This window comes from Alnus glutinosa, chromosome 3, assembly GCF_958979055.1.
Source record: "Alnus glutinosa chromosome 3, dhAlnGlut1.1, whole genome shotgun sequence".
Classification (NCBI taxonomy): domain Eukaryota; kingdom Viridiplantae; phylum Streptophyta; class Magnoliopsida; order Fagales; family Betulaceae; genus Alnus; species Alnus glutinosa.
In genome coordinates this window covers 31,411,317-31,426,822 of record NC_084888.1, presented here as the reverse complement: position 1 = coordinate 31,426,822, position 15,506 = coordinate 31,411,317, and the positions used below count along the sequence as shown (strand labels likewise).

The following is a 15,506-nucleotide window of genomic DNA, read 5'->3' as shown; positions in this document are numbered from 1 at the left end:
CTACTTGGGATCTTACAAATATCGTCGTTAGAAGTCAGAAGCATTTGAGTTCGTGAAAATCTTCTATGTATTACACGTGACGAAAATTTGGATAGTTTCTGGGATGGATAGATAGTCGGAAAAGATCATTTTGATAAACGTACACATAACAAACAGGTGGATCAAATTTGTCAGTTTTTGGGGAATCCTATCAGCTTTCTGATAAAGTGGTAAATCAATCCGTCCCCTGTCCTACTTTTAATAATATAATAATATATTATATAAGCAAAAAGTGATAAAATCAATGAAAAGAGGTTGCGAGGGGCCGGAATATGATCGACTGAGAGTAACTTCCATTATGATTTAATGGGTAGGCCTAACATTGACCGACGAATTAATGGTCTGAGTCTGAGTCTGAATGCGTACGTAATGTCAACAATATGTCATGATAATTAAAGCTGTCGTAAGGATGAGTTTTGTCTTCGCTGAATATGCCACGGCTTTGTAGAGTTGGAGTCTAGACTCGATCTAGAACCTCCCCTCCAAGTCGTGTTAATTAATTAATATTATATGATGATTTTATTTTAATTAGACGATCAAATAATTAAGTTGATCCAAAAGTCAAAACACATGGACAGTACGTACTGAGAGTTGATTTGAAGTACACGTAATAGGGCACATATTGTCCAAATCGTTGATCGGAAAGTCGTCGTCAACCTTTGGACTCAATAATACTATCGACTCTGTTCATTTGATTAAATTATTTGGAAAATGCACGTGGGGGACCTGGGGGGGTATTTCTTTTCCCCTCCTGATTACGATTCTTCCGTGTAAACAGAATCACCGGGATTTCTTGCTTGCGTGGGAAACTTGGCGTGATACAGTAGCCTATGTGTGCTTTGCTTGACTTGCTTTCTCAGTACCCTTTTGTTTTTTTTTCTCTAGTACGTATTCTTCTTAGACTCTGCTTGCCAATTAAAAAGCATATATATTATTATATTTTGGTTTTCATTTTCTTTTTCCTACCCTTTTTCAACCCCAACACTTTTTTGAAAATTATAAGATGCCGGAGATGTTGGGTTGTTGAGTACTAGCTAGCTATGTGGGGGTGGGGTGGGGTGGAGTGGAGATAAACTTGGCTTTATTCCAAACATAAGAATTAAAAATCAAATTCTGTCCACTTGGCCAATGTGAACAAGATCTTAAAGATGTTAGACATTTGGGATTCCATTTCTGTATCGAGATAAGAGTTACAATATGGTTCGTGTAAATTAAATTTATTGTTATTAATGTAGAAGTGGAAAAGACGTGTGTAACGTTCATATTTTTAATCAATAAATAAAGTCTTGTATACAAACAAATTATAATAAAGAAAAGATGTAGGAAAAAAAAGGGCGTTATCGTGTGAATATAGATTATAAGTCGAACCACCTTATTTGTGTCTTTCTTTTTTTATTCTTATCTCTTTCTTAAATTATGTGACGTTACATTCTGGGACTGTTTTTCAGGTTTAGTTTCGTTAAATAAACTGCAGTGGGAAAGGCAGCTCTAGAAGCTCAAAGGATTGATGTCGAAGTTGGCAGAAAGATTGGCAGTCTTGTGCAAGTGGCTACCCTGGTCCCCTGATAATAACATATGATTAATTAACAACTCATACAGCTTCTCATCATTTTATATATTCAACAAATATCCCATTTTCCAACTGAGAGAGAGAGAGAGAGAGAGAGATAGAGAGAGAGAGAGAGAGAGAGATTTTGCGTCGGTAGGGGCATGGGTGGTATTGCCAAATAAGAGTAAGAGAATTAATGGTAAACACACGTGCACATACATAAAGAAAAAAGTTTGATTGAATTGGAGGAGCATTTCTTTAATTTTCTTTTGGATGGATAAAGTTTATTAAACTTTGAATTTACTCTTTAGAATTTTCTCTAAATTTAACTCTAAAAAATTAGAAATATGATACATTGCAAACAAAAGACATAATTTCGGACTACTTTTGCTTATGGGGCAATTTTTTTTTTTTTTTTCGAAAAAAAAAATCTTAAAGCTAACTAAAGGATCACCTTTCCACATGAACAACATGGTCAAGAATTGTGTCTTGAGGTGGCAAAAGATCATATCTCAAAAAAATTATTAAACTAACAACTTTTCAAATTCATTAAATATCAAACTCTCTAAATATATTTTTACTTGCAACTTTAATTCAAATCCTAAGTGTGCATAGGAAGGAAATAATATTAAAAAAAAGTTAACTTTTGTCTTTTGGGCCTTTACATTTAAAGATGAATTCTGACCAATGATAAATATAACATTTAACATTGGCTAAAGAGCTTGTTTATATGGTGTTTTTTTTTGTCAAATTTTAGAGTAAAGGCAAATATAGAGAGCCTACTAGAAATGCTCTTACTTACATCTATAAGTGAAAAGAGAAGATCAGTTCTAAAGGCTTTGCTGTTCTCTCGCAAGGTCCCATCCAATATATGATAAGGATAAAAATTCTTTGTGATATTAAGGGATTTGTTTATCTGAAGTTTAGTGATTTTATTATATTTTTAAATTTAAAATTATTCAAATTATTGTAGCGGTTATAATAACCGCCAATCAGCGGTTATTTAAAACTATAATTGCACTGCATAATCACTTTTAAATTTAGGTATTTTGAGTCTTTTTTTTTTTGGTGTTGAGTCTTTATTGTACCTTTTTTTTCAGCTTATTTCAGATTTTTTTTTTTTTTTTTTTTTTTTTTTTTTTTTTTTTCGCTGAATGTATAGCGTCATCAATTAAAACCCCATATGAAATGACGACTTTTGTGTGTATGTATACATATACTAATATATATATGGTAGGCCTCTAGCGATTAGTAACTACCTTCACTGCACCTACCCTTATAATTGCTAACCACCCCGCTCTACACGGTTAGCAGTTTTTTCTAGCCGCTTACAAAAGCAGTTAGCGGTTAGTAGGCAGTTATTAACCGCCTGCATTTTCACCTTAAAGTATATATGGTATATAGCATTACTCATTTTGAAAGAGAAATATTATATACCACATTTTTATCGCACTTTTATTATACCTTGTTGATATATATATATAATAACTTATTGGTAGAATCATATCAGTAAGGTGAAACAAAAATGTGATATATAGCATTACTTATTTTAAAAAATAATGAAATTTATAACTATTCATTTTTGTACAATAAACTTACCGTGTGAAATATATAGTTGGTATATAACATGTACGTTATCGATTTAGTGGTTTGACATGGTACGCAATCAATTACTTGGACAACATGCATGTTCGTTGAAAAACCTATTTGAAAGTAATATAAAACCTAAAGAGCTAATTAATTGCTAAAATTATAGACTCGAGGATTAAATTAACATCAGAAAAAAAATCAGTGACGCAGGAAAAAAAATGGTTGATATATAGGGGGAGGTGATAATTTTAAAGAAAATAAATGTCAATAAGTGATATTAGTTTGGTAATTAAGTACATAAATAATGATAATGATGTTATTGGACTTGTTGAAGAACATAACGAAAATTTGAGTATTCTTTTTGACTTTAAGCTTCTCTCTCATTTTCTTTAACCGATAAGTTAACTTTATGGAAAAGAAAAGTATTTAGATTCCACACCACATGTGAAGCTCCAGCAATTAATATGACATAAAGTATAGATATTGAACCTTCTAGATGTTTGCCTACAAAAATAATGACTACAATATATAGTTACTTTATTTATATATTTTGAATACGTAATAGAAAACATAAAATCAAAATGCTCGGTTAATTTATTTAAAAAATTATTTGCAAAATATTTTTCTAGGATATAATGAAGTCTGTAAACCTATTGTTTAGTTGCACTGTGTAACTTTGTTAGTAAAAGAATATGCTCAAACCAGAGTGTTTTCTCCAACTCCTTCGACATACCTATCTTCCTTAATTTTACTTTCCTCCTCCACTAAGCAACGACACTCTGCAATTATATTCGACTCTTAAATGCCCTCTAATAACCCTAAAGAGTAATCCTCATTTACATTAGTTCGAGCAACAATTCATTTATACATATGCCTATATTTTTTAACAAATTCCACAAGTTTGGTGTAGTTCTTGGAAATGTCCTTGTTCTCATGCTCGACAAGTATAGTGTTATTTATGTTTGTTCACTAATAATCACTTAAAGTTGAAAATAATTGTAAATTCTACTGTCACTAACAGTAACAAAATGTTATTTTAATAGACACTTCAAATTTTATTTATTCTTACAATTGACTTTATTAATGATCGAATAAATTTACCTACTGGATCTACCTTAAAAGGATTACATATATATGTTCCAGATCGAATGATCATGACTATCCAAGTGTGTCGTCATGGAGCCACTAGTGCCCTATATCCCATTGTCACTACCACATGCACGTGTGTGCGTTTGGTGCGAACCGTACTAGAGTATACACATAGGTGCATACACCAAAACATTACTTTAAAGCAAATGCTCGAAGTGGGTTGGGCATTTTTAATGTCAATTTGACTTTTTCTTTTTCGAATTTGGATCCTCTCCAATTCTGGAACTGGTTCACGTAAACATAGGGGCAAAATTGTCCAAAAAAGTGAAACGACAAATTTACTATTTTGTTTACATGAACTAGCTCCTCTCCCGTTTATTTAAATTGAAGAGAATCTAGGTCCATTTTTTGTTTTATGTGAAACTCTTTTTATTCGATGCTCATTTAATACATCACTAAATATATACATAGTATTATCCTTTTTTATTAAAAAAAATAAAATAAAAAAGTTTTTAAAGGTTAGCAGTTGATCGATCTGATAAGAGTCTTTCTACACATGAGATTCTCATCCTCCTTTCATCCCCTTTGATAATAAAAAAATTGATTTTTATTAAAAAGTTGTCTATGATGTGACATCAGAGACAACATTTTAATAAAAATCAATTTTTTTAAGAAAAAGAAAGTGATAAAGAAAAGATGAGAGTCTCATCCTTAGCATTTCTCATATGGTAAATTGGTGATGCTGCGATAACAAAGTGCCAAGAAGAATTTTCCAGGCTCTGTACGATCTTTCAACTTTCAAGGCCTTTTTTGTATTTTACTGATCATCAACGTCATATCAATTTCTGTGGTTGTAATCAGATGACGAAACAACTTTGTCATCGAGTTAATGGCCAGAAAAGATTCGTACGTAAACCAACTTTATTATTATTATTTTGTCTTTTATTTATATCTTTATTTTTTGATAAACTTCGTTTGCTTATAACAAAAATCTCGAGAGACATGTGGCAGAAATAGTGTGCATGTGTTTTTAATCACATTAATACATAATATTACATATATATTGCAAAGTAATATATATTAATATATAAAAGAGCATTGACATTGTATATATTCTATTAATTTTAATTTGCACGTGTTCTGACATTTCTGCATGCTGATCATTCATTACATACATAAGTGCAAGTTTTTCATTCCATTGTCGTGTTCCATTAAAATTAAAGTTTCTCTTGAGAGTATGCAAATTGGTGAAGAGATTTCCTTTTTACTAGTCACCATCAAATTTTCGTTATTCCAATGAATTTGTAATTTATTATCAACAGAAACTCCCAGAAATAACAATTAGTTTAAGAATTCATAATTAATATATATATATATATATATAATTTTTTATTTATTTATATATATATATATTTTTTCCGTTTTAAAATGATAGGAATTAAGTTTATGATCATGGTAGGATATATAGATGTTTGAGAATTTCATAACTCAACATATAATTTGGCTTTCTTAAATTATATATATATATATATATATATATGCATTTTATGATGATCCTTTATTCGATCTAAACCCAACCAAATACGGCACTCGATCTTCCCATACTTCATCTCACGCATGCGAGCAGGACCACCATGCATGCAGGCTGCAGCTTTCATTTACCACCAAATTTCTTCAGTTCTTCTTTTCATGGTTGGACGGTGTTGACTGTTGGCTATTTGGCTTGAGGTGTGATTGATAAGTATACAAATATGATCATATTTTTTTAATAAACATCGTGGGTGCGTGTACATATATAACAAGTTAAGCTTCATTTTTATCAATTTAGACACATGTTAGAAAAAATGTGAGACTGGAATTTGTAAGAATTGTATTTGTGCAAGATTTATTTATTTATTTATTAAGCTAGATACGGTGTGAACTGCATGTTTTTTTTACGCTCTCCAAGAATACTGCAAAACAACTCAAATTAAGATACCCTTCTGGGAGTTTCACTCAAATACTTAATTTAGATTCTGAGAGAAAAGTATGCGTAATGTATAAAATAATCAGTTCGTCGTTTAAACCTGGGGTATGAGCTTATTTATAAATAAAGAGGTAAAGATCAACCTAAATTAGGTTTTGTGTTTCTACTTGACCTAGGAGCGCTAACAGAGTCTGATTTGGACTCGAATTCCTTAATAAACTTGGAGTGTACGTGATTCTTCCTCAATTCATTTTGAAGTATGATTCTAATCCTAGATTTTCGGGAATTAAAATTGGACCGGGAGTCCTATCCAAATTTAATTTGGAGTATGATTGTTGACCGGGTTCTTTGAGGAGTCCTGATTGGACACAGTTTGTGACTTTTAATCCGGATATCCTTGGGTGCGGCTGATACCTGAGTCCCTTGAACATGCTTATTTTGGACCTTGGCTGGCTGAGTTAACTCTCAGTTCTGAGATGTCTACATTCCTGGGACTCAATTCGGACCTTCTGTCGCGTATTCTTGGAAACGACTTTTATGGGGATGACTACCTGATGTCTATCTCTCGATATAGGATTATCCGGGAGTTCTGTTGTCTTGGTTTTATGGCCGCCAATTCTCCTTAAGTCGGTACTGACCAGAAGGCCCATGATTCTTTAAATGGGCCGGTCCGAGTAGAATTATTTCTAATATCGCTGAAAAGCTTTAGCGACAACACATATGTACGTGTTTCTGCTAAAAGTAATTTGTCTAATTGTGAGTTTTATTTTCATATGATGTTATAGCCATTGGCACTCCAAATCAACCATCTATTAGATCTTTCTTTTATTTAACAAGCTAATATCTAAGGATTAGCTGAGAGTGTGATGTCAGTCTGATTTGATAAATATTGAATAGAATTATAATATTTAGTATTTCTAATACATGTCTCTACCAATTTAATACTTGTTTGACACGAATATGAAGGCAAACAAGCTTAACTTATGTACGTATTACACAATGGAATTATATTTTAGAATTCCTTCATCCGGTTGGTGCACCTATATATATATATATATTATGAGTGCATTTAAGACTGCGATTTAAAAATAGCAATTTTAAAATGTGCGATTTGAAAAATTAATTTTTAAAAACGCAGTTAAGCGTTTGGCAAAATCGCAGTTTGACGTTTAAAATCGCATGTTAGCCTTTAAAATTTTGCGTTTTAAAAAAATACACATCCTTGTCTGTGATTTGAAAAATTAGTTTTTTTGCATTTTCAAATCGCAATTTTAAAAAAATGCAATTTCTAAACAAATCAATTTCAGTGATTTGGATTATATATATATATAGAGAGAGAGAGAGAGAGAGTTAAATGTAATGAATATACGACCATGCATTGCATACCTTGAATGTAAAAGGATGACCAAATGCTTGGAGCATGAATATAATGGTAAAAATAATAAGTAGAGTGTTTCGAAATAATAAAATAAAATAGAAGAGGAGGAAGTGAGAGAGAGAAATACAAATATTTGAGTTGCATGGTTCGACTTTAAAGACCTACACTTACCATTGGTAATTTCCAGTAAGATTACATCTTGATTAATTATTGACCCTTTTTTTTTTTTTTTTTTTTTTTTCTTTTTCTATCCAATTGACTTTTCTTAATTGTACAGTGATCGAGAATGCCTATTTATAAGATATATGAATGTATAATAGGAATGATAATTATGTGAGAATGATCGGATTCTAATAATAATAATAAGATTATGATAGTATCTAATAAGGAAATAATAGCACCAGGATTTTAACATCCTCTCAAATTTAGAATATGATTCTCTCAATTTCAAATGAAAGGTCATGATTTAAAGTTGATGCATCTAATGATATATATAAAGTTAATGTTAGTACGTCTGTTAAAAAATTTAAATAATGTGAAATTATGTACATCATTTGATGTATTAACTTTAAATCCTGACCATAAAATTGATTTTGAAATGAAGATAATCTTATTCCCTCAAACACAACATATTAGTGAAAGAAAAATAACCGTTGTACAATTCATAACATAATTTTTGTACAACTCTAATAAATTTTTTTTTAAACTAATTATTGGATTTGTTTAATTTCTTATACGTGTTCCAATGATTTAGCCTTTGAAAATCATTCTTTTTACCAATAATTAAATTCCGGGAAACGGTGGGTTTTCTTTAGCTATATTAATTTGGCCAACAAGAAAGGACAAGAAAGTCGCAATTTGCAAGCAACGTCAATGAAAAAGAAAATAGATTAAGGCATGTCCAAATTGGTGGCTGGCCTCACGTTCAACGTATACGTAAACATCGATCGTCGACATAAAATTAAAACTTCAATATTGCCTACTCAACCAACTACGATAATTCCAAAGGCATTGGAATCGATCGGTTCCAAAAAGGAAATCTTCATCACACAATCAATAGCACTCTATTTCCGTGAACTTTCTTTTGGATAAGATCATAGACAGCCTGCCTTCCCTAAAATTTCTTCGCAATAATTGATTCCAAATATCATCCTAGATCAAAGGATATCTATTCAAGGAATTTTTTTTTTTTAATCGTCTAAAATAATCTTACTTCTAATCGAATTGAGGAAGTATTCTTATTCTGGGTCTAATAATATTTTTTTTTTTTAAGAATCAGACTCCAAATATTCATAAATAAGTGAGAGTAAAAAATCTATTTTCTATAAATATGCACGTACCGTCGTACCCAAATATAAATTCACACTCGATATTTTCAACCCTTCTTTCCTAAACACACAACCCGTCAACTTCAAAGTCTTTATGTGGGCTATAAATTTAGTGTCAGTCGTCCCACACCTCTAGTAACTCCATACCAAAACTTCTAACTGTTGCTGCATACAAAGAGAGCGATGGTGGTTGCTGGACCTGCTAACGGCAGCAGCGGTGGGGGGGCAAACATGAAGGGCTTCCCCCTCCAAGTCCTCACAGGGCGGTGGTTCATGGTTTTCGCCTCATTTCTGATCATGTCCGCCGCCGGTGCCACCTACATGTTCGGCCTCTACTCCAAAGACATCAAATCAGTTCTGGGCTATGACCAAACAACCCTCAATTTGCTCAGCTTCTTCAAGGACTTGGGCGCTAACGTCGGTGTCCTGTCCGGCCTAATCAATGAGGTCACACCCCCGTGGGTGGTGCTATCAATAGGCGCATTCCTCAACTTTTTCGGGTACTTCATGATATGGTTGGCCGTAACAAAAAGAATCGCAACACCCCAAGTTTGGCACATGTGTTTGTACATTTGCATTGGGGCGAACTCGCAGTCTTTTGCCAACACTGGCTCGCTAGTTCCCTGCGTAAAGAACTTCCCTGAAAGCCGTGGCGTTGTGTTGGGGATTTTGAAGGGATATGTGGGGCTTAGCGGCGCTATAATCACACAAATCTTTCATGCTATCTATGGCGATGACACAAAGTCCCTGATTTTGCTAATTGGGTGGCTACCTGCTGCTGTATCTTTGACTTTTCTTCGAACCATTCGGTACATGAAGGTCATTCGGCAGCCCAACGAACTCAAAGTTTTCTACAATTTCCTCTATATCTCACTCGGCCTTGCTGGGTTTTTGATGATTATGATTATAGTACAAACAAAAGCTGATTTCACAACGAGTGAGTATGGTGGGAGCGCCGCGGCAGTGGTTATCTTGCTCCTTCTCCCACTTGGTGTTGTTTTTGTCGAAGAGCACAAACTTTGGAAGAACAAGAAGGTACTAAATATGAATTCCCCAGCGCCGGCGGCGCCCTTGAAAATAATCACTGAGAAGCCGAACCTAGACCAGTTGGCAGCTCCATCATCTTCTACAACAAATTCACTCACGGAAATAAGCACAGAAAAGCAAGTTTCTTGCTGGAAAACTGTGTTCAGCCCGCCGGTCAGAGGGGATGACTATACCATACTCCAAGCGCTTTTTAGCGTGGACATGTTAATTCTTTTCATGTCAACAATTTGTGGCGTTGGGGGAACTTTAACGGCGATAGACAATTTGGGACAAATTGGATCTTCCTATGGATACCCAAAAAAGAGCATAAGCACATTCGTGTCGCTTGTAAGCATTTGGAATTATCTCGGAAGGGTAGTCTCAGGATTTGTCTCTGAAATTGTTCTTCAAAAGTACAAATTCCCTCGCCCCCTCATCCTCACTCTCACCCTCCTATTATCATGCGCCGGCCATCTTCTCATCGCATTTAACGTCACCAACGGACTTTATGTAGCGTCGGTTATAATTGGGTTTTGTTTCGGGGCACAATGGCCGTTACTCTTCGCAATAATTTCGGAGCTTTTCGGCCTGAAGTACTACTCTACTCTGTACAATTTTGGGTCGGTGGCCAGCCCAATTGGCCTGTATTTGCTCAACGTGAGGGTCACCGGACACTTATATGATAAGGAGGCTGAGAAGCAAATGGCAGCGTTGGGACTCAAAAGGGTGTCTGGGAAGGAGTTGACTTGTACCGGGGGAGAGTGTTTCAAGCTGTCTTTCATTATAATTACTGCAGTGACTCTGTTTGGCGCACTTGTTTCACTCATTTTGGTGGTCCGGACAAATAAGTTTTATAAGAGTGACATTTATAAGAAGTTCCGGGAGCAGGCTAAGGAAGCCGAGACTGAGATGGCAACGGCCGGAAATGGTGCTGGACCAGCGGAGGCCAAAGGTGGCTAGATAGTAGATATTGATTGATCGGATACAGTTTTAGAGAAAGCAAACGAAAATGATAGATTTATAGGTACAATATTTGATCTGTTTTCTTTGGTTTTCTTGTTATTGTATATTTCCTAATTTTTCTCTAAATAGTAAACGACCCACCAATTAGTCTTTTCCCGTTGATTTCTTCGTGATTTGGCGCTCTTAATTCTTTGATTTACGCTTTAAATGGGCCAGCTTGACAACATCGTACAAACAGAGATAAAGACACCAGAACTAGTCAAATATGTCCGGCTCAAATTAATTCCAACTACCTCTTACAGCCCAAATTTATTGGGAAAAAAATAAAATAAAAAGGGTTTTGGAGAATCGAGATGGTCAAAGAAAGACAAAGATCTCTCCAATTCAATCTCCTGAACTGGAGATTAACGATTTCATTCGGATTTGAGAAATTTAGAGAACGCAGCTAGCCTTTAATTGTTACCGAAAATATGAAGTAATTAATTGTTTGGGAAAGAAATATGAGCAACGGTTCCAAATCATTTGAGAAAGGAAGATTTCCGGCCAGCAATATCCACATTCCTTTTATGTAAATATTTTTTTATGTATAAAAGATCACGAAATTAATTCACAATGACTATATAATCCAAGTTTCTTGTATAAATACTACATCATGTACGTAGACAGATTATAATCAAGTAAATACATAGAAATAAAAGTGTATTCATTTGTCTTGTGATATTTGATCTTCCAAATTAACAAAAAAAAATTCTTTCCCTTTTTGTTCTTAATTTGTAGGCAATGCATTGCTATGGGGAGAGTTCCAATTTTTCCAAGTTTTGTCTCAGTACGTAGTTTAATTATATGATCGATTCTTTTGCTGGTGATAAAATTGTGAGGTGTCACACTTTATCCCCATTGGATTTTACTAATTCATTATCATTTTGGACTTTCGATTAGGCCTTCAATTTTGAAAATTTTATTAATTTGCACCCTTTTTTTTTTGGGTAATTAATTAGCACCTTCTATAAATGCACTTAATGGAGCGGTAGTTTCATTTTTTTAGGGAAAACAAAAAAAAAATCGGGTAGTTTAATTTCTAAGCCTTCATGGATGGACTTGGAATGATCGAGCTCATGCGAATAGCATAAAATTAGCATATGCATTGCTAATTGAAAATTAAGGGCATATTTGCTACATGAAATGATCGTTGCTTTAGAAATAGGAATGAGTTAGAACAAACAAATACACATGCATATATGTACAAGAAATGTTACACACTCTCAATTGTACACTTTTTGATGTGACAGATAAAATCATTATTAAATTTTGAATGAATCACTATTAAATTTTAGATTTAATAATGATTTTCACTGTCATATAAGAAAATGTGAAAGTGAAAGTGTGTGCAGTATTTTTTTATATGTATATATGCATATTCATGTACATATATTAATATATAAGTACAAATATAAGTATATGTATGTATGCATTTATGTGCGAGTATATGTATATGTGTGTTGTATTTATAATTTATATATACCTATATATATACAAGCTATGCATCAAATTTTATTTTATTTTTAATAAAATCATTAACTTTATAAGGTTATATAAACATATTAATGAATTTTAACATGAAACAAACGCTAAAAAATATTTTCTTGTTAACTTTTGAAGTTTCAAACAAATACAAAAAAATAATAATTGTTACTTAAAATATTTTATAGAAAAATATTATAGGTAAAAACAAACGTATCATAATTAACAACAATGCGTGTAAATTGTAACAGGCATATCTTTAAGTTTTTATTGTTTATGTTTATAATAATAATAATAATAATAAAAGAATTAAAATGAGGGTTCAGCAACTAGCAGGTCAGCCGACAGCCAATAAACGGCAAATTGAGCTCGATTTATTTTAGCCCAAATGTTTAGTCGAATTTTTGGGCCAGGGCTAAATTCGAGAATCCAACTGAGTTCCGTCAAGTGGTTTATTGGGGAATAGCTCAATAGCACCGATTTTGACAAGACAAGTTGGTAGTGATGGAATATGTAGGATCCGGCTTCGGATCCGGCTTCTATGCGCATGGATGCTCTTAGTCTAAAACGACTAACAGCAGCGCCGTTTTGGTTGACTTTCTCTTTCTCTCCACTTTCCCACTTTACTTTTAGACTTTTAGTTTACTTTTCTGTCCTAATTCACCCCATCTCTCTCTCTCTTCACTTTCCCCTTTCCCTACTTCAACCATTTTTACTCCTATTTTTTCTCTTGGTGATGGTAGTTGGGTTGAAGCTGTGGGTAGGTGGGATGATGGGTCTGTTCGCTTTGTAGCTTTCGTTCCCCTCCGCCTTCGCTTCACTCTCTTTCCTCTCTTTTCCCCTGCATTTCAGGCGGATAAACTGGTGAGTCTTTGCATGACCCAAATCCTCTAGGCACAGATTTTTTAGCTGAAAATCTCACCTCTCTTGGGTGTATGTGCATTATACTTTTTTATTTTCTCCGCCTCTTGTTACTGAGATAGCTGAGCAAAAGAACATGAATTTGAATATGTGGTTGAAGAGAGAGAGAGAGAGAGAGAGAGAGAGAGAGAGAGATGTGGTGGATTGAAGGACAGAAAATTCAAGGTGGGTAAAATGGTTGGTGGGTTTTGTATATGTGTTTATAGATGGAGGAGAGAGAGACTTCCGCAAGCTGGCCGGGAAGCTTGGTTTGCAATGGAGGAAACCAGAGCGAGAAACAGTAAAGGAAAAGCAAAAATGAAAGTGAACTGGGTAAAGAAAATGTGATATATTGAATAAGCAAACGACAAGTAAAGTGGGAAAGTGGGAAGAGAGAGGCAACCAAAACGGCGCTGCTGTTAGTCGTTTTTGACTAACAGCAATTATTGGGTGCGTGATGGAATATATTATTTTTTCTTATGATAGGTCATAGGTGCGGTGAAGTAGCCAAATGTAGAAAGGCCTACGGCTCGGGCTCACCAAGCGGCATACATACGCGATACATTGAAACCATTCTTCTTGCACACGTCCCAAGCGGAAACAAATCCTATAAAAAAAATGGTATCTACCTATTTATTAACTTGCCAATCTAAGATTTATATGATAAAAATTATCGATTTTGAAATTATGAAATTTAATCCGTTTTTGACATCCAAACGCTTAAAAAATATTACTTATTAAAAAGGGAATAAAGTTTTTTTACAAACTGAATTATAAGAAATTTCTTACAACTCACATATAAGATTAATATGTATTCTTTAAATATGTGAGAATTAAATGTTGATGTTATTAAAAAAGCGTGTGAGAAGTACATGCTGTTAAAACATGTGATTCTCACATGCTAAGAGACATGTTAATTTTATATGTGAGTTGTAGGAAATTTCCTACAAACTGAGTATATTTTCACCAGATTCTTATTCTTTATGTTGTAAAAAAATTGACTTTTATTTTTTTTTAATAAGAAGCGTCTTTGCAAAAGTAAAGAAAAAGCCTTTTGAGAAAGAAATTCTTTTTGGTTGCTTCGATAACATACCACATTTTTAAATATGTAGCATTTTATAAGCGTTTTGATGCCTAAAAAAAAGTTTAAATTTCATAATTTGAGAATCTACCATTTCTATAAAATTGTGAAGAGTCATAATTCAAAAAAAAAAAAAGAAAAAGAAAAAAGAGAAAAGAAAAAAGCTGGAGGTAGTACTCTCTTGAAGGAAAACATGGTGCGAACCTTAAACCCACTTGGTAAGGAAGAAGAGCCGTCGGTGCCTGCCTTATTGAGCCCACTTGCCAATTGAGGACAAGAAATATCTACAAAAGATGAAATAGACCACGTCACAGGTACTCAAGCTCTTTCACATTTCTTGCTTTCATTTTGTTTACACCCTATCGAATTTTCTCACTAACTTAACTAAGAATCAGAGACATAATATATGGTTTGGCCGTCACCTTTGATGTGCCATTATGACCCTTAGACTTTTTGCAAATTTTCGACATTGGACATTCAACATGTATAATCATTGTATCAAATATAGGGTTAGTGGACTAAAATAAATCTAATTGCAACATGACTTTAGTAAGTAATTCTCCCCCACAAGCTAATTACTACTTGTAAACTACATGTATCAATTTTGCTACTTTTTAAAACCCAAATATCTTTTTGATAAGCCAAGCCAATACGTCAAATCCCGAAAAGTTGTCCATCTTTCATCAAAATAAAATGATACGATTTACCCTTTATAAAGTAGGCCTTTTGATAACTAATTAGAGTTTACATGACATGGATCACCGAAGAAGATCAAGATTATGATGAATGAAGGGGTCATCTTCTTTTGAGGTAGCAGAACCATAGTGATTTTTTTTTTTTTTTTTTAACAAAATTATCATCTTATTGATAATCTCAATGAAAAAGATCCAGATCAAGAAGGGACAACAAGTTCCCCATAAACAATGTAAAAAATAATAGATGAAATTTCTTTTAATCATATTGAATGTATAACATGGGTTACAACTGCTTTAACTAGATTGTGAGCCATTGAATTGACCTCTCTTCGTACATGAACAACACTAAAGGATCCAAAGGAATTTAATTATGTCTTGATG

General features: G+C 33.5%; 1 protein-coding gene across 1 annotated transcript; it reads left to right on the top strand.

Moving 5' to 3' along the window:
* The first annotated feature begins 8,983 nt into the window (after positions 1-8,983).
* LOC133863793 (protein NUCLEAR FUSION DEFECTIVE 4-like) lies at positions 8,984-11,084 on the top strand. The gene has a single exon (XM_062299888.1). The coding sequence runs from the start codon at positions 9,123-9,125 to the stop codon at positions 10,923-10,925; it is 1,803 nt and encodes a 600-aa protein (XP_062155872.1). The 5' UTR covers positions 8,984-9,122; the 3' UTR covers positions 10,926-11,084.
* Positions 11,085-15,506: the final 4,422 nt, after the last annotated feature.

Bases quoted from the DNA above. Each gene is read 5' to 3' on its own strand.
- LOC133863793 (XM_062299888.1), top strand. From the start codon at position 9,123: ATGGTGGTTGCTGGACCTGCTAACGGCAGCAGCGGTGGGGGGGCAAAC.